Source organism: Macadamia integrifolia, unplaced genomic scaffold (genome assembly GCF_013358625.1).
Source record: "Macadamia integrifolia cultivar HAES 741 unplaced genomic scaffold, SCU_Mint_v3 scaffold1623, whole genome shotgun sequence".
Classification (NCBI taxonomy): Eukaryota; Viridiplantae; Streptophyta; class Magnoliopsida; order Proteales; family Proteaceae; genus Macadamia; species Macadamia integrifolia.
The window spans coordinates 92,693-112,936 of record NW_024868282.1 but is presented as its reverse complement, the minus strand read 5'-3'; the positions used below and the strand labels follow the sequence as shown (position 1 = coordinate 112,936).

Here is a 20,244-nt window from a genome sequence, read left to right as displayed (position 1 = left end):
AAAAAAAAAAAAAGTAGAAACGAGAATTGAAGGAACGGCAAAAGGTAGTTCCATCATTCTAGTTTCGTTATAAAAAAAAACAAAAAATTTTGACATAGAAAACTGACATTTTCCTTTTTGACACGAAACATGTTCCTGAAACAAGTTTGATCAAAGGAGCCAAGAACAAAACATATCTTTATTTTGATACAATAATATTACTTCCGGTTTACAGGTCAAGAAAAGTTGTGAGAAAATGAGAAATTATTGATTCCTACATCTAATACATGTGTCTCTTTTGTCTGTGCGTGAGAGAGAGAGAGAGAGATTCCTTTAGCATCCACCTCTGTCCAATAATAGATGAATGAGGACTAGTTCAAATTTAACCACAGCTACACTATTGTAAGGCTAGCGAGAGAGAAAGAGAGGTCTGGACAAACTTTCTTTAGCATCCACAAATTCCTAGCCATATAGTGTATAGCTGTGGTTAAATTTGAACTAATCCTCATTCATCTATTATTGGACAGAAGTGGATGCTAGAGGAAGTTCTCTCTCTCTCCTTTTCCCTCTGCTTGGGTACATTACAGTGTTTCAGCTGAAGCCTTTCTCATCATATTGAAAGGTATGTGAGTGGGAATTTTTTTTTTTTTTTTGACTATTTTATCCTATTGACCAGTGCTGCTAATTATCAATGAGGTTAGTAGGATTAAGGACCACTTATTCCTACACATATTCATTTATTTAATCTGAATATGATAAGATTCAATCCTACAATTACCTCCTCCGTAAGACATCGAAGCTACTATCACTAGCTAGGCTAAGCTAATGACCATTGGGAGAGATTTCCTTAGTGCTTGTTTGGAACAGTTTATAAGATGTCTGCTTAGTTATGGGCTGTAACAAGTCATCATCAGTTTCTATACAATGCAAAAAGGTGACACCGACAAGAAAACCCTCCAGCAGCCTTCTGGTTTCTCCCATTAAAGGCGGAAAAGATTTCAACTCAACACTTCTCATTGGCTCTCCTCTCCTTGTCTCCTTAAAACTAGTTTAGAAGCCCAATAATCCGATGATTAAACTGTGTGACAGATGTGCCAACCCATCAAATCTTCAACCTTTATGGGTGTATTATTTAACACATAATGAGTGTAGGGACTTATACGATAATTGTAACCTGAAAGGTGACCATATGGATCCGTACTTCCATGCCACGTGTATCAATGCAATGGTGACCCAACGAAGAATCTCCTCTATAGTTTGGTTGGAGATAGGTCCCTTTCCCACTCCTTCACCTTCACTTTCACCTGGTAACTAGTTTGCTTGCATCCATTTTCTCATTTTTATTATTTATATAACCATTGTCTCTCTTCTTCTTCTTCACCTGGTAACCTTTTATATTTCTTGATTTTCCCCTACTTTTGAACTTTTACATTACTTTCTCCCCTCCTCTTTTTAAATACCTAGATTACCTTAACTTTCACCTGGTAATTGGTTCACTTGCATCCATTTTCTCTTTTTTATTATTTATATAACCATTGTCTCTCTTCTTCTTCTCCTTCTAACACCATGGAAGTAAACCCGCACCACCCGGTTTCCTTCCAACCCAACCCTCTCACCCTACCCTCCCCTACCTTCTAGGTGAGGGTTCGTCGGCTGCTGGACTTCCTACAGTCCATGAACATCCAATACGTCAAGCTTGGATACCACTACCTCATCATGGGATATACCTAGCCACGATACCGGTTGAGCCTAAGCAAGGAGCAACTGTGGATGAAACTTTGGGAAGAGACCCGTAACGATTCTACTTTATGTCTCGTCCTCGCTCCTGCCCCATCTACCTTCTCGATTTCTCTGTAATTTGTTGACGTTCATAGAGTTTTCGTGACTGTGGGTTATGGAGTTGTTCTTAGTTACTATGTTGACGACCTGATTACTTGAATGAGACTATGAGGAGAGATATCTGAAACTGAAAGAATGGATTCTTACATTGACTAGAGTGACCCCTTGCTTTCCGCCCATCTCTTAGAGTCTGATCATTAATTACACTCATGGCTAAGTCAGTGGAAACTGAAATTGAATTGCTAAACAATGCAAGTATTGAAAGAGGAATTCATAGAACAAGCTCGAACATACTCAAAGTGATGATGTCTTTGGAGAACTGCAAGAAAATGAAGGAAGGAAGAGCAGAGACGTCGACGGTGATGTTTGTGGCCTGGACGAGCTGTCCAAGAAGACAGGGGTGAGGCCCAAGGACATTGGTGTGCTGGTGGTCAACTGTACCCTCTTCAACCTTGCCTGGGGTTATTGCAGAGCAGGGGTAGGGATGAGGGTGGGTGAGGGGGGCTGCTTTCGCTTCTGTAAGAAGAATAAGAAGAAGACAGAAAATGAATAAATAATAATAATAATAATAACAACAATAATAATAATAATAATAATAATAATAATAATAATAAGAAGGACATATTAACTGGTTATAAGTGAAAATGATGGGTAATATGGGTATTTAAAAATAGGAGGGGAGAAAGAGATGTAAAAATCCAAAAGCAGGGAAGTATCAGAAAAAAAAACAGAAAAAGGAGTTTTAATAAATATAGGCCAAGTGTAGGGTAATGATAGTAAATTTCTCTTAATTCAATATATGGGGACAGGATGGTAATTTAATAGGGCGGAGGTGAGAGAGAAACTGTGAAGTGAGTGATGTTAATGGCAAATACTTTTCAAAGGGGCACGTGGTACAACTTTTAGTGAGTGAGTGTTTTTCCCAACATTAGAGGATTTAAACTATCTTAAGATGGACTTAAGATTACCTGATAGTCCATAATCGCAAACTTTTCAAAGGAATTTAACTATTAGTAGAGGATTTTAACTATTAGTACACTAAAACACATAATACTTAAATACAATGATAAAAACCTTCTAAGTCTTGGGACAAAAAACAAACTATTAAAAAGAATCTTGTTCGTGAACAGAATACAGTCCAGCTTAATATACACAAATGTGTGTTCATATTTGTGTATGAAATCTCAATTTTCGAGAACACATAGTGTGACAATCATACATCAATAGAATACCAATTCAACCTATAATTGTACATAATTTTACGTATAAATATGAGGATAACCAATCGTTCACTGTCATCATGTAAATTAATTATTAAATAATTTAAAAAATTACGTTTAATGGACACACTAAATCCAACAGTTGTTCCATGAAGAGAAGAACTAGCTAAGAGATGGATGCACATTTATCTCATTGAATAATATTTGGTGCTCTCTCTCTCTCTCTCTCTCTATAATCCCATGATTACAAACTGCAGATGGGCTTCTGGAGAATTCCAACCTTTCAAAATCTTCAACCTAGGTGTATTATTTAACATCATAGTCATGAATCATACGAGAATTGAAACTTGAAAGATATGAATAGTGACCTAACAAAGAATTCTTCTGCATTTCGGTTGAAGGGTCCTTTTCCTGGTCCTTCCCACCATCCTCCATGGTCCATTCTTCCCTACTTAGCCTAGCAAGGGAGAGAGGAATGGTAACTATTTTTTCAATTTATCCTTTTCCTTTTGGATAAATACTCTTTATATTCTTTATGGGAGAGGGATAGGTATGCCGTCGATATCAAGTATGCTAGCGGATAGCACCAATAGGAACACATGATAGAGAATCATTCAAGAATGATATGAGGGCCATTTCAGAAAAAAAGAAAAAGAGAGATAGACACAATGGGTACTAGGATACTTGATATCAGCGGCATACCCAACCTTTTCCCATTCTTTTATATACAAAACAATTTCATCCTAAAATTCTTTAAGAACCCACATCTCATTTTCATTTCGGGAAAGTAATCAAGTAATGGATTGATTAGCTAATTTTGTTTGTAAGTTTACAATAAATTTGATTTTCTATGATGATGATCTTCCTCCAGGTGTTCTTAATTGCATCATTCGAGAGAACAAAATTAGTTTACCAGTCTTTAAAATGTAATAGGTTATTTTATATGGATTCTTTTTTTAAGTTTGAAAGTGATAGAGTGACTTGTCTCTTTTGGATTGGGGAAAGGCGGGTTATGTTCCCTCCTTATTTTTTTACTTTTAGTGTCATTTTTAATAAAATTCTAGAGTTTGTCCCGCATCCCATATAATATTTAGAATTAAAAAAAAAAATTCATACTATAATTTTATGTGTTTTCTTTGCACCACTGTAGGCCTTTCTCTCGTCCTCTTGTGGATGGACCTTGCACCTGTTTTTGTTCTTTTATACACCTTCTGTAAGCTTCTACAAGTCTTGGGGCTGATGGTCCATCCTTATTGCCTGCTAACTCTCTTGTGAAGCCAGTACTGATGATGTTAATGGCAAATTCTTTCCAGAGGCACGTGGGACTGCTTCTTGTGGGGGTCCTGTCTGATAGGGAGTTGGCTGTTGCTCGAGCATGGACACGTGATCAAAGTGAGAAGGTGATTGTCTTTGGTTGTTTGGTGGGGGAGACGAATCAGGGTGGCACATTAATTCCTTAGGTAGTAGTTTCCCCTCATGTGAGAGAGAGAGAGAGTGTGGATCAGGTTTTTCTTGTCGATTTCATGTGCGTGGATTAAGATCGTATGAGAATGGTTCTCCTGATTTGCTTTGATCAATTTTTAGATAGTAGTTTGATATCAATAATATTTAATAATTTTCTCTCATCAAAAGCAGAGAAACGTTATTTGATGAGAAGGGATAATGGCATATCTCACGTCAAGCCAATGGATGCACCAAAAGGATTCATTTATGATTCATATATAAGATAAGACTCACATAATTAAGAAGAAAAGAGAGTGTAAGAGAAGGAGAGAGTGCGATATCACCATTGTGTACATAGTCTTATTTATGGTTAACTTCTTTATTAATGTGCCTTTTTACCTGAAACTTATATATATCCTCCATATAACAAATGCTTAAGGAGTTGGGATAGGAATCTTCCAATTGGTTAAATCTTGAGTAAAGGTGAGAGCATTTCCAAGGTATTTCAGCGCAGAAAAGTATAGATTGGGAGACAAGAAATTGCAAAACCATCCGGCGTTTCCTATCAAAATGCCTTAATATTTAGGAGAAGGTGAACCCTGGATCTTGACGGCTCAAGTTTTAGAAGATTCAACTCAGCTGCCTTGAGATCAGGATCATAACTGTCTCAAAACAGTCTCATCAAGGAAGCATTGCTTGGAGCAATGTGGGGGGTATCATTGTCTTAAAAATCAGATTGGATTGATCAAGATCGTCTAGATTGAATCAGTATTGGCAAATACTAATCCTCGATCTATGATCTATCCACTGGTTAAAAAAAAGGGTAAAATGATTCCAAACAATGATCTCGAGTTTTAAAACCTTGGTAGGTAATCCTCTAGTTTAATTCAAGTGGGTAGCAGAGTTGGTGAGCAACGGACTTGATACAAACAGTAAACTTGGACATCGTTCGACTCTCACTAGGCATACCTTAGGCCACTCACACGGGATGTTTAGTACTCTTCACTATTTTCAGTGAAAGTTGAATGATTCTCATTCAACCCTAGTATAATCAGGTTCATTCAATTGTGGGGTTAATATGGCTTAAATAACCATCGTTAGCAAAAAAAAAAAAAAAAAAAAAAAAAAACCTCCACAATTAGAGTATCTCTACACTTATGGATTAAATGCTAACACCTGGCTCACTTGCTAACCATTTAAAAAGGTCAAAAAAAGGTATTTATATAAACGAAAAGGACAGGTGCTAATATCTAATCCGTACATAGAAGTGAACATATGTGTAGGGAAGCTCAACCGTCCCCCGCATGGCTAGCTAGGCCACCATACTTGTATTTCCCCCCCAACAGGTGCCAAAGTTGAATTTTCAACCCAACTTTTAAGACTTTATTCCAATATATGAGAGAGGATACCATAGGTCGCTGACTGGTCACCATCCTGACGGAACACATCACAATCATATGGGGATCCTAGGCATTGAGAACCCCATATGTTAAGAGGGATGCAACCTAGGTTTAAGACTTTTTTTTTATCATTATTATTATTAGCAGTGGGGGTTGGGATAAAAACCTAAATGGTTTGGGAATGGGGGCCAGGATAGGAGGTGAATGGTGAGTGGTGAGTGTGTTGCAGCGGTTGGGTAAGTTGGGCGTGTGCAGTGGCGCATGTGGAGAAAGAAGAGGAAATTGAGTCTTAGCTCGTGTCAATTCCGTATGGTACAACAGGTCAAGGGTCAATATCAAAATAACAAAAAATCATTCATTTCAATATATACCGTTCTGGTTCGATATGGATTGATACAATTTTTATTCAATACAATATATGGTTTTTATTTGGTACGTTTCCATATTTGATACGGTTTTGATATAATATTTTTTCCATATATATATATTGCAATTTTACAAAAAAAAAAAAGTTATATATATATTTTGGTATTTTGATATGAAATTTGGCATGAATTCAATTATGTGTGAAACATGGCTGGGTTTCTTAAAAGCCCAGCCCTACCCCACATCAAAACTTTACCCAGGCCCAATCCAACTTTGTTGGGTTCATTCCCAGGCCCAACCCCGCCGGACTCATGCTAATCCAACTTGGCCTTAATTGATCTTGATTGGGCCCAGTTGGCCCTAATTGACCCTAATTTTTGAACCTAATTGACCTTCCTTTTGGCATTTGTGTCCTATGCATTTACAAAAAAAAACAAAAAAAAACTTAATTTTCATTATTCTTAATAAATTGATATGATGATAGCCCTAAATTATATTATATATAAAATCATGATCAGGTTGGGCCGAACTGAGTCTACCCAAGTTTAGTGTTTTTCAACCCTACCCCACCCTTAATGTAAAAAATCTAAGCCCATGCCCCTTTCAGGCCTAGAGTGAGCTAAGGCAGGTCCAAGCCGCAGGGCTAAACTTACACCCTTAGTTCCAATATTGGTACCAATTGACACCTTAATGGGTCCCACCTCTATTACTAACAATGGCAATGTAGGAATTGAGTTAAAATAAAAATAAAAATAAAAAAGATAATGTGGCCCTTGCATCTAGACAAATGAGAGGTGATATGACAATCCTAACCCCATGAAAAGCAAAAAATTTGACAGTTATTAATACTTCGATGAACTCTCCCATTAGCCCCTACACTGGTGCAGGGACTACACTGCATTTTAGGGAACCTCTCCCCAATGATAATTAGTGAAACAATAATCTCAAGTTGTTAAAACAGTTGCATTTAGCAAATGAAAAAGTGAAGTTTCTATGTATTACTTTACTTCCTCGGTGTGGGTTCAGAAGATTCTTTATATGGTGATGGCTATCCTGTTTGAGGTATTGTGCCCGTAATTATTATTTCAACCCAAAACAAGAATTAGGTTTAAAGTTAACTGAGTTGTGACATAAAATGAAAAATTCTGAGGAACATCAACTTATTTAAGATACAAATAACAATACATTGGCCTAAAAGATTGCCTCCTATTGCACTTGCACCCCACCTGTAGCAGATGAGATCTAAAGCAATAGGATTAGAAGCTCAAGCAATGAGCATTCAGACCACATGGGTCCCCTCCAAGGACTTCCATATCTCCACACACTCATCATCTTCATCTTCTTTGGTACTCTTGTTCCTCCCTGATAAGAACCCAAAAGGTGAGCTAGGTGCCTGCATAAGGTCTAGTGTCAAGTGTGCACCTGATTCATGGAACCTATCCCACTCAGCTGGTTCTGGTTGCTGCATATGCTGTTGGTGGGAGATGTTAGGGAACATTGTTGGTTGTGCACCACCACCCAACTCATCCATTGTGTGGTGGAGGTGGTAGTGGTTCCAGTGATCTCGGTCAGAGAAAAGCTGCCTGGCAATGGTGGCTGCACGATTCTCCGCGATCAGCTCACGAAGTGCAGCACTTGATCGCAAGGAAATATCAGCAGAAGAAACCGCAGAACCAGACCTAGATGACAGAAGAGAGAGAGCACGTCCCTCCGACGATGATGATGATAAACAAGATATTCTTCTGCCTGTGGATTTACTTTCTGCAGAGAATAGAACTCTAGTTTCCTCACTTTGCTTTTAAATTATTGAAAATATATGAAGGGAAAAGGTCATTACAATGAATAACAAGGTATATTGCAAAAAACAAGAACCCTAAAACAATGCAGAAAAGAATGGAATTCGTATACAAACACAATCACATGGTGAGATGAGATCTACTTCACTATCAATGGAGAATAAGGTTATAGTTGTTCATTCTCCCACTTCTTTTTTTTTTTTCTTTTTTTTTTTAAACTAACGAAGGTATCTAGGCCTCCGGCTTGATTAGTCCCGCGGGCTCATACTGACTCTACAACCACATGGGCCGGAGTTGAATGAAAATCATTCAATTTTTACCGCAAGTAGTGAAAAGCAGTAAACATCCCTACTTCGAGCCTTCAAGCTCTTTAACAACCCTTTGGAATCAGCAACTTATGCAATGACGAATACAAGACATCATACCCCCAACACATATCCTTTGTTTTAATCGTGCTGATGTTCTACCATAATCACTATACACAAGATTTTATTCTGCAACCAGACCTAGCATTCAAAACAAAGCGTCGTGACGAAACAAAATGCCATAGACACAAAGTTATTCTTCTTAACAAACACAACGGCAAGTAAAAGAAAGAGATAATAAAGGATTACATAACCATTCAAAACAGTTCATTTGACAACCTATTAGCAACAAAACACAATAAATAAGCTAGTGCCACTTTATTCCACCTATGGAATGAATACATGGGTAATGGGTTTGTCTCTAAATAACAGAACGTTTAGACAATGGTTTCTTTCAGCTTATATTTCAATGAGTGTTCAGATTCCAACCTTCGGTTACTTACTTCCGAGTGCCTCCATCTATCAGTAAAAATCCCCAATGAACCCAAACTGTCAAAACAACAAAAGGGAGACATAAGGTATGAGGCTAACCTAATATTATAGACCAAGTCCTTGTTTCTCTACACTTTCATGGAAGATCAGCAGTAATCAAAAGCGCTTCACATATATCTACCAACAAGTTAAAGACACTACTTGGACCACTTTTTTTGGCTACAAGGTCCCATTGCATTAAAAGAAAAACAGAAAGAAGGGAATTACAAAAGAACAAGCCTGGACAAGCCCACTTGACACCATTGTTTACTATTTGTATCATTGGTTGTGGTTTTAAAATCCAATTTTGAGTGGTTTGGCCTTTTAGGTTAGAAAATGAGCTTAATGAGTAATTTTGACCTGCCTCAATGGCGAAAGTAAGAAATTCAGGTTTCGAGGCATGGTTCGAGGACCGAGGGGTCGAAATGGTAAATCTTTTGACTTTTAAAAGTCACAGGTTTCGACCATGTTTCAACCAAATTTGATGAAATTTCCAATGTTTCCACTGAAACACTGGAAATTTTGACCAAACCAACTGGTTCAACCCTTTGGGTGGAACCAGGTCCTATATAAGTTAGTTTGAAAAGAAACCTAAGCTTTCTTTAACAGAATTCGACCCTCTTAGTTTTTTCCCCTAGGAGTGGGAAACTTGGGGAAACAATGGAACTTTTCATTTTTTGCCTAACAAAGTAGAATCTAAGGGTGGTTCTTGCTTCTACATAAGAAAGACAGATTGGACCAAAAAGGTAAGTCCCAACTTCCCCAAAAATCAATTTTTTTTATAGGATATACTTGTAAATAGAGTAGAATTATATACATTTTTTATATGTTACTTAGGAGGACCCCATCTACGCATTCACAGTGGCCCTTTTTGTTCTTTTTTTTTTCTTTTTTTGAAAATGCATTTACCTTCAACATATTTCAGTCAACAACTCAGCGTAATGATTACCGAACCTTTGGTTCACCACACAAGTATGACTCATTGTGTTTTTTTTATGAAACTAATGATGTGAATATGTTAGAAATGTCTAAAATAGGATGTACACAAAAAATAAGCAAAAAAAAAAAAAAAAACACACGCACAGTTTGGGGGTCGAAACCTAGGTTTCCACCAAACTATGAAAAATTCTTTGGTTTCCTCAAAATTTCTCAGGTTTCAACCAAAATTTTGGTCTCTCCAAGGGTTGAAACCCGATACCTTGAACCTTGTTTAGAGGTTAACATGACATGTTAAAGTAAAAGTTAATAAAAATTATTAAAATAAAATTAAAAAATTGCACTATCATTGCCAACGTAGACACAAAATAGAAAAATGTTATGGTGGAAAAAGAGTATTAGTTTGAACATTTAAGCACCAATCTTATTGGTCTCTCTTGGCCTACAATCTTTGAATGGAGTGAGTTCCTCCGATGGTGGTCCCATAAACGATCTCTCACTTCTCTAAAAGGGGCATGGTCGATTGGGTTGGTGCTCAATCCATACAATATCTGGTTACAATGCAACTGTCATTGGTATGAAGGTGTTTGGAGGACTGCGAAACAAACTTTTGATATCGTGTTGAGAGATTTGAAGAAGATTCAGCCATGCTTAAAAGTATCAATTTATTTAGTTTCAGATCTCACATGTTTCAAGAAATTGGGTTAGAATAGTAAGGCCCAATCCTCGCTGTGCACTTCGCATTTTTTTGTGCCTACCTACGACGGGATGGGTGAAACTTAATCTTAATGGTTGCTCATTGGGTAATCCAGGGAGAGTAAGAGCAAGAGGCGTCTTTAAAGATCATATGGGTACGGTTCTTAGATCATATAATGAATTCCTTGGTATCCAAACAAATTTTCAGGTAGAGTTTATGGCATTCATTCGTGGAGTGTACCTAGCTGCAGAGTTGGAAGTATCAAATCTTTGGATTAAGTTGAATTCATCAACAGTTGTGTTTTGCATCCAGCTGAATCATATCCCTTGGTTTGCAGTTCAAGATTGGATGGGCATTCTTCCTTGATTTGATTGAGTGGAAAATATCCCATTGTTTCATGGAAGCCAATCCAATCGACTCCTTGGCAAAAGATGCAGCAAAGTCGGGTTCTTTTAGGTTCTATAGATAATCGGTGTGTATCGTACTATATCAACAATATATACAATTGAGCCTCGAACAATTGAATTACATGCGTATCGATTCGTATACCCATCGATACTCACCGATACTCACTGATACTTAAGGTTCATATCTGTAGAACCCATTTCACTTTCGAAACAGAGTTTGCTCTTCCTGTTGGCAACATTTAAGTTTCCAAAATTTGAAGCACAATTGCAATTACCCAATAGAATTCACAATCTTGATTTACCATTCTTTCATATCCTTTTTGTCATGAATTATGGCATTCTCATATCGATCATCTCCTCCAGTTATATCTCCTGAGTCCTTGCAGCCAAATTAATGTCTTCAGTGTGATTTCTCTATTCCATTTAATTCTTAATTTCAATGAAAATCATCACAACAACTAGTGTCATCATTTCCCTTGCAACAAGCCGTGTGTATCCTTCCACAAAATTGAATAGCATATATCGTGTCATGATTGCTCAAGTTGCTGAGTGTGTTGCGTGATGCACAAGATAATGCATAGAGCGGATATGGGAACTATCTACTCAAGGACTAAGAGCACGTGTAAGAAGCATCTTATAGCTTGACCAACCATAAATTTCCAGCATATCTATTATGTATTTCACCATTGTCTTCATAGCATTTCCACCATTTACTTTAGTTGATTATTGTATGTCTTTCTTAACGCAACATATTCCTAGATGCACTCCTTCAACGATATGATCTCTCTATTGAATTTTGATCTCTTCTTTCAAAAGAAGATAGAGATGCATCTCTCTCTCTCTCTCTCTCTCTCTCTCTCTCTCTTTGTGCACTTGTGCATATGGTACCCTTCCTAGGAAACAGTTTAACTTCACCTGGATGGCAAGATCAAACAATTAAGTTTGATGTGAACTTGACCCTTTGAGCATGTGGCAAAATTTTACAAGTGGTCTACATCTACTACATCAATATAAATGATCAGAAATTGATTCAGTTATGGACATCCCTTTTGCAATGTTTTAGTACTATTTTTTATAAGAAGCTGGATGGCAAGATCAAACAATTAAGTTTGTTTTACTGCTTTTTTTTTTTACTCTGCTTGAGTATATTTAAGTAAAACAAACTAAAATATTGCATCAAACATGAGTCATTGAGAAAGTCAACAACAGACTATTACAATAAGAAACCTTATCATTTTGAACAATTTCAATTGAATACACTTGTCTCTCAGTTCGGTGTTCTTCATTTCAATGTTATGCATGATAAATGTTATATACTGCTCTTTTAACATTTTTTTTTGTTTTGTTTTTTAAAGACGAAAATGTATAAAAATTTGCATCTTATCTATTTATGTGCGTATCTTCGATATAATACCCACCGATACGTATTTTAAATTTAGCCAACTGATACGGCGACTGATATCGATACTTTAATCCTTAGTTAGGAGTCTGCAAAGAATCGCACTCTACAATTAGATTAGAAACCCATTATCATCTACAGACAACCACTCATGCATTTGCCCTTCAACTCTTGACCTTAATGACGTTGTCCAACCTAAATACCTAAGCTTCAAGTTAGACAGACCATTCAAGTCATAAGCAAAATTATTGTACACTACCCGACCAATGTGGAACAAAAACTCCAATTCCTAGCCATGGAGAACACACTCACTACATCAATTCCCCCAGCTTTGGGCCATGGCCCCCCACATGGCTTGTGTACATACAACTCGCTCTGATACCATTTAATGACATCAGCCCAAAAGCTTAAGCTTCAAGTTGGAGAGGCCCTTCCAAGGTCATAAGCCAAGCTTAATTTGCAAATCTAGTTTGACCTCCACTCAGTTTATGTAGCCTCCTAGCTTCAATGATTCTTACATCCAATTCAACTGTGGGAGTTCCTCGTTTATCCTTTCTAGAATACACCATTAGATAACTTAGGATATAATTGGCCCCCATCCGAGCATTATCTTTCACGACAATTATCATAGAAGCCTTTTGGGATCAGTGAGTTCTACTTTAAAGCCCTTAAACCTTGACGTGCAATGAGCACTTGAAGTTTGATGATAGTTTGAAACACCATAAATATTAATTTTCTATTAAAAGAAGGGTAGAGCTCGCAAAGAGTAGAGATTGCATCTAAATTCCACCTGGTTCATTTACAATGTAGGAGCTCCCATGCATTTGATATTTAGAAGTAATATGGTCCCTTCTCCCCTCCCTCACCCATCCAACTTCCTCCTAATAAAAAAATCAAAAACTACTGGAACACCCACATTAGAAAGAGGCTTCTCCGAATGGGATAATCTCGTAGCTCATAGATCATTGGAACCCTATCATCGCCAAAGGGGGTATAGCTAGCGAGGATAAGGCCAACGAGTGGTGAAGCAGTGGAGGCAGAAATCAAGGTGGAGTGCACAAGAGAAGGGCGTGCACAACATAACAATTACCCAGGATAGCAACGAAGGTAGAGGACACAACTCTAAGTTCATGGAGAAGGGTGTGGCCATATTTTTTCAGAGGTCATGGTAGTTGAGCACAATGGCGGAGGGTGTGCGTAGCACAAATTTACCTTAGACAACAATGGAGGCTGAGGACGCAACTCTGAGTTCATGAAAAAGGGTGCGACTACTTTAAGGTTCACAAACCACTCCTTCCCCTACCACATGTGAGGCGCAGAGAGTCAATATTGGGATCATAATAATAAAATAAGGGCCTAGGGTGCGAAGGGGCTATGACCTGCAAATAGGTTGCAGGACTTGCATCAGAGAATGATGAGATGTTATAGATTGTTGGTCTTGGAAAATTTTCGAGCTTCTACTAAGGTTCAAAATCTAATTTTGTTTCGCCGCTTCGGCCAACCAAAACTACCAAAATTTTGGTAAAATTTTGCCGAAACAATGTATTTTTCATGTTCTTCAATTGGCCATTTGGGGGGAGGGGTTTAATGGTTATATGAGAAGTTTCAAAGAAACAATGTTGATTTTGGGTTCGCTTCCTAATTCGTCTCGAACATGTCAAAATTAGTGAAATTTTAACGAGTTTTAAAACTATGGTTTCTACTGCTCCACAGGAACCAATTCCATCTGAAGCTAATAATGCAACTTTCCCTTCCCCTTCTCGACCATTTGAATGAGTTCTAAATAGGAAACTTTATCAATGGGAGCATCCTCAATGACTCCAATGGAACATGCGTCGTCATTGATGCCTTCCACCTTTATCTCCAACCACTTTGTTGCCAACCTCATTGTGGTCCAACCTAACGAGTCCTATAAGTTTGACCTGATCAACTTAGGCTACACAACCTGCCTCGACGTCCAATGAGACCTCATCGTCGCCACCGTCTCTTCCTCACTCATTGGCTGTGTAATTATGAGTGGCTTCACAAACCTTCCCTTAGCATTATCTCCAAGTATGGGCATAGCATTGTCTCCAGGTATGGGCATCAATGCTTCACCTATAGCATCATCGGCTTCCACGGTTTCAACAACGTTTCTTATAGAACAACTTTAGCGACGATATTCATCGAAGGAAGATGTACTTGCTCTTTTACCATGATGACTACATAGGGAGATCCCATAGCAGGAAAGGGAGGGAAGGAGAAGGTGAACTAGGGTAGAGTCTTGGTAAAGTATTATGAGTTTGTGAAATTACTATACAAACCTTCACATATTGAATAAAATGAGTGAAAGGGGGGTAAGAAAGTCATAGTGAAGTGAATTGTTTCACTAGGTGGAATGACATGAAAGAAAACCCTAATAATAATAATGAAAAATGACAATTTATGGCCCTGTTGAGATAAGCATCCTTTGATAGTCCACAAAATTTTACACATGTAGTCCAAGCACGACTATAGTACTCTACCCACTGCTATAAAATCTTTTTTTTTTTTTCGATAATACTACTATAAACTCTTCCATACTAGATTTTTATAGCTCTATTTTACCATTTTGCAAACCCTAATTGGGCTGAAACCTGAAACGTGAGCAGATGACTCAAAGCCTACTTGTCTAAAAAGTGACAAACTTCTGGGGCCAACCAAATGTATATTACCTTAATATTAATAACAATAATAATTGTTATAAGATCTTTTATAATTAAGAGAAGCAATTCCTAACTTTATTAAAGTTATTAGTTTATTAGCAAACCAATTTCAAATATAAAATCCATCACAACTATTAATCATTAAAAGCATAACGCAAGTCAATTTCTAGTTAATGTAGTTATAATGGTAGCAATAAATGCTCACTCTAGGGGTGTCAGTGGGTCGGATTGGACTGGGTTTTTAAAAATTCCACCCCAACCCTAAGGTCTCTTAATCAACTCAAGCCCTGCCCAGCCCTAGGTCGGGCTGGGATATCTCAGCCCTAGCCCAGGCCCAACCCTGATGGATCTTGATTTGCCCAGGCTTAACCCAATTCAGCCCAGCCTAGTAGTCTTGGTTACTTGGTTGCTTCATATTGATGCATTGCAAAGGCCAAAGACCAAAATTTGCGTATATATGTAGATTGTGGAAATCGAATGACTTTTTGCTGACCTTTTCTATAAGTACCAATTTATAATTATTAACATATTTATATTATTGTATACTTAATATATAAGGTTGGGTTGGGTTGAGTCCTCAACCTAGGCGCCAACCCGGCCTTAGGCCTGAAATTCTCAACCCTAACCCATCATATGGGTTGAACTCTCAGTCCAGGCTCTGTTCGGGCTCAGGGTGGTCTATAGCGGGTTTCATGGCTGACTGGGCTTTTTTGACACCCCTAGCTCACTCCACTCTCTCTCTCTCTCTCTCTCTCTCTCTCTCTCTCTCTCTTCTAACATGTTTCCATGCAACAACTCTTTTTTTTTTTTAAAGCCCTCTCTTCAATTCCAATAGCCACATTCCAATGACTACATACCGATGGCCATATTGCAACATTTCTTTTTCCCTAACCTTTATATATGCATATTTTGGTTTCAAGAGATAAGAGTTGACAATTTGTACTTTTAGAACTTATGTGTGCGCCATGGTGTGCCCCATTGTGAGTTTGGGTCCTCTTGTGGTGAGTGAATCCTACACTTGGGTTGAGTGAGTTCCCAAGAGACCCAGAGCTAAGTGGCCATCTTTGATCTTCGAGTTAAATGATCCTCTCTAACCCTTTTGTACCCTATAATATTCTTTATTTTCTAGTTTAAATTGATAATATTCGCTTTTAGTCTGCATTAATTTGGTCACAGAGCCAGTTTTGATTCTTGTGGAGAGCAAGTCTACATAGTCGATTTGAAATCGAAAAGCACACTTGACAATAAAGAACATGGCCAATGATTAAATCACCACTTTGATCACCGTTTTAAACTTGAGGACGAGATCTTTCAAAGCGAAAGAGAATGATGTAGTAATGATGATGAGCATTTACTGCACACTCCATTTTCTCCCTCTCTTCTGACGTCTTTCTTAAGCAACTCATTTTTTTTCAAATGTGCTCTTCTTAGGACATGTCTAATGGCTATATTCCAACTGCTACATTCCAATGGCTATATTTCTAAGAATTTTTTCCAACAGCTATTTTTCTCCCCTTGATATATGTATCTTTTGGTTTGAAGGATAGTAGATAATTTGTATTTTTTTTTAGCTTGTGAGTATGCCATGGTGAGCCCCAATGTGGGTTTGAGGTCTTCTTTGTGGTGAGTTAAGTCCCACACTTGACTTGAGTGAATCCACAAGAGACCCAGAGTTAAAATGATCCTCTTTAAACCTTAAGTCAAGCAATCCTCTCTGACCCTTGTTATCTTGTACTTTCTTTATTTTCTAGCTTCCTTCGAGGTCTCCCCTTTTGAGGCGCATCATAAGCACTAGTTGGTTGTTAATGACTTAGTAACTCAGACTCTTTAATCATCAACTCTATGGAATACTCGTCATGTGCTTACATTACATTAAGAATTATAAAATCAGTCAAAATCCATAAAGGAACATCACAATAGAGAATCATAAAGCCCTAAATAGGTATGGGTGCATCTTATTGCAATCAAAGTAGTGAACTAAGAAGTAAACTTTTACCCCCTCCCTTCCCCCACCTCCCCCCCCAGGAAAAAAAGAAGTAACAACGAAGAAACTTTCCTGATTGTCCCTCATCTTGTTTCTGAAATTTTTTTAACTTCATAGGTTTTCCAAATAATTTGAAAGTGATTTATCATTATGTTATACTCAAGAGTTGTCATTCTCTTGCAAATTTTAGATTACAGAGGTGAAATAAGTTGTTCTTACAATTGCGTTATACTAAAATAAGCTAAAAAAAAAAAAAAAAAAAAGCGTGACATTTACACCACCTTTCTCCACAAATTATTACAATTTTTTTCCCAAATTTGATTATGTAACAAGATGTTCGCGATAACATAGAGCTCATGTAAACAATATGGATGGTCATTTAAGAGGTAAAACAGAAGCCACCGATCCCAACTCAATAAAGAAGGACGAGGAAAACAGATCCCTATTTTTTATTTTGTGTGTGTGTGTGTGTGAGAGAGAGAGAGAGAGAGAGAGAGAGAGAGAGGCAACAACAAAAGAATAAATATTTGACATAAATTGCAAACCCTGGTTAATGCAACAATTTATAATCGGAGATAGCTTATCTTTAGCTTTACCTCGAGAAGGGTTCTTGGTGTTAGAATCATTAGAGTTCTTTCTCCTCCGCTCGTTGTGTCCAGCTAGTCTCCTCCTGCAACTCCTCTTTGAATCGTCGAACTCTGCTACTACATGAAACCTACACCCCTCCCCCCAAACAATCCACATTTTCAAACGAAAATCCATTAGACACTGAACATCAAAACAAAAGAGGAAATTAGACCCAAAAAATAAAAGAGGTTTGAGTTGGAGAAAAAGGGAGGCCACCTGCTGCACTGCTGACAGAAACGCTGTTCCAAACCAAGCACCACCACCTTAGGCGCTTTGGAGTGCACCTCACACACCTTATGCCGGCGGTGATAATCCTTGGCGTTCAAGAGCACCGCATGGCAGCCCTCCACCTGGCATCTCGGCACCACGACTCCTGCCGCCGACGAAGAGGGCCCACCACCGATGAGACCATAAGGCCTCCCCCTCTTCCCAAGTGGGAATGCTGTTATTTGGTGGAACGGCGTGGTAGTGCCACCGTCTTCGAAGTAATCACGTTTCCCAAGCTTCAAGCAAGTGAGGTGAGGGTCAGGGTGCATATGGGACGATACCCCAGCGTAGAGTGACGGGTACTGGTACGAGTGCGCATGGTCCACCTGGTGGTGGTGGTGGTGGTGCAACTGCGCTGCCGTGGTTGCCGGCGTAGTTTCATCGGAGAAAGAGTTGGTCCAGTCGAATCGAGACGTGCCGACGTCCCAGAAACCCCACGACAGGTTGCTACTATTACCAATTTGCCCTCTATAACCGTTGTTGAATCCGCTCCCTTCACTTTCCATCTCTTTCTCTCTCTCTTTCTCTCTTTCTCTCTTTCTCTGAGTAGTCTCCTTTGTTGTTTATACAAAAGAAGAAAGGAGAAAGAGAAGAGACTAGAGAGAGGAAGTAATGGTAGAAGGGTCTCTCCCAAGTCCCACCTATGTGCTGCTCCAATAGAAGTAAGTTTTCTGTTTTTAAGGCAAAGCTGCGTAGCCACAGAGCTCAGACACTGACGTGAGAGAGAGAGAGAGAGAGAGAGAGGGAATAGTGAAGACTGAACACTAAAGAGTTGCGTACCGTCGTGTTCTCTTCACTTTCCAACGTAAAAGAAAGAAAGAGAGGTGCAGAGAAGTGGGAAGATGGAGGGAGGTGACACGTGAGAGGAGTTGGAAATGGAGACTTGGAAGTGCCCGTGCGGAAGATGACGAAGGCTGGCCGTACACGTGGACTCAAATGGTTCGAGACTTTGAACTCAGTTCAGCTCTAACTTAGCTATAAGAACCCATAAAAAGTGAGAGAATAGGCACTCTGGCAGAGTCTGGGTGCATAGGCCAGTGGAGACAGAGAGGAAAGGATGGGTATGACAAGACAGGTGAGAGAGAGAGAGAGAGTAGGGGCATTTAGAGCTGCCCAGCCCAGCCCAATTATCACTCTCTTCTCACTATCTGAAAAAAAGCTTCGAATCCTATATCAAATCCTTGCCAGCGTTCAAGATCACCAAACCCTTTCTTATTTTCATCCTTTATCTGCACCAATGACCTGGGCATGGCCCACCTACAGAGTATAGGGCTTCTTATATGTTTCCGTGTGTCCCATGCACTGTTTAATATCACTTATACCGGGACCCACTCCTCGACTCATTCATGGATGCACATCATTCATTCCCTCTCTCTCTTTCTTTCTTTCTTTCTTTCTTTCTTTCTTTCTTTCTTCTTTTTTTTATTTTTTTTTTTTTTTTTTTTATATTCTTAATTCTTAATTCTTAATTCTTAATTCTTACTTCTTAATTCTCAATTCTTCAAGTGTAACTAAAAAGAGAGAGACTTAGAGAGGGGTCACTATAGATAATTGCATGAAAGGACGACTTAAACCAAAGGGCAAATATTATCATTTTACCTCTCAATTTTGTCACTTGAGAAGGACATACATATTTCTCCCAAAAAGTTTATACCTTCTGATTGTGGAAGATCGGTTGTAGCAGTTGTGACATAATTCATAAGCCCCTCGAATTTGTCAAGTGAACCCTAACACTATTTGCCTATCCATAGAATTTTAGACGAATTAAATTTCTTATATGGACAAAAAAAATATATGGATTACCTAAAAAAAAAAAGATTAAAGGGAGAGGGTTTTCCAAGCAAGCAATCATTTATGGTTTCAACTTAATTACTGGAGATTCTGTTGAAAAAGTGAACATTTAGGCACCGTTTGATAATGTTTCTGTTATTTCTGTATCTAGAAACAGCAGAAAAAGGTTTTTTTACGTTTTCAGAAACAAAAATTGTTTTTTAATGTTTGATAATCCTAATTTTCGAAACGTTTTTTTGTAGACATAATGTCACTAAAAAACTCAATAATATCATCGAATGCCCAAAAGGAAGGGAAGGTTCAGTTACTTCTTTTTAGGTTTAAATAGTTGAGAGATTTATCGGGCACAACAATATTTTTTTTCTTCTCTCAAATTCATTTCTATAAACAACGAAACAAGTCAGACTTGTTACGCCAAATTCATATTTAGAATTGTAAATAGACATAAATTTTGATTTGTATTTCTAGAAATGGATGAAACGTAACAATTTTATCAAACGTTTTTTAGGTTGTTTCTCTATTTCTAGGAACAAGAAAACACAGAAACGATAAAAACGAAACGTTATCAAATGG

The 20,244-nt window shown here is 38.1% G+C and overlaps 2 protein-coding genes across 3 annotated transcripts in view; one reads left to right on the top strand and one right to left on the bottom strand.

Moving 5' to 3' along the window:
- LOC122064354 (squamosa promoter-binding-like protein 8) overlaps positions 1-4,592 on the top strand; it is a 7,708-nt gene extending 3,116 nt beyond the window's left edge. Inside the window, exons 5-6 of one of the 2 annotated variants that reach the window (XR_006135667.1) lie at positions 4,189-4,251; positions 4,352-4,592. The gene's annotated coding sequence lies outside the window, so the exon portion shown is untranslated. The remainder of the gene's footprint in view (positions 1-4,188; positions 4,252-4,351) is intronic. The other variant, XM_042628072.1, reaches the window with a different exon arrangement.
- Positions 4,593-7,303: 2,711 nt separating this feature from the next.
- LOC122064355 (squamosa promoter-binding-like protein 7) lies at positions 7,304-18,869 on the bottom strand. Its single transcript, XM_042628073.1, has 3 exons — positions 17,830-18,869; positions 17,583-17,701; positions 7,304-8,008 (listed from the first exon to the last, which is right to left on the bottom strand). The coding sequence occupies exons 1-3, from the start codon at positions 18,384-18,386 to the stop codon at positions 7,527-7,529; spliced, it is 1,158 nt and encodes a 385-aa protein (XP_042484007.1). The 5' UTR covers positions 18,387-18,869; the 3' UTR covers positions 7,304-7,526.
- Between the last annotated feature and the right edge of the window lie 1,375 nt (positions 18,870-20,244).

Excerpts from the sequence above, each read along its gene's own strand:
- LOC122064355 (XM_042628073.1), bottom strand. The coding sequence starts at position 18,386 with ATGGAAAGTGAAGGGAGCGGATTCAACAACGGTTATAGAGGGCAAATT. Across the intron at positions 17,702-17,829 it reads TTCTGTCAGCAGTGCAGCAG|GTTTCATGTAGTAGCAGAGT; the intron begins GTGGCCTCCCTT and ends GGAGGGGTGTAG. Across the intron at positions 8,009-17,582 it reads CACCAAGAACCCTTCTCGAG|AAAGTAAATCCACAGGCAGA; the intron begins GTAAAGCTAAAG and ends TATTCTCTGCAG.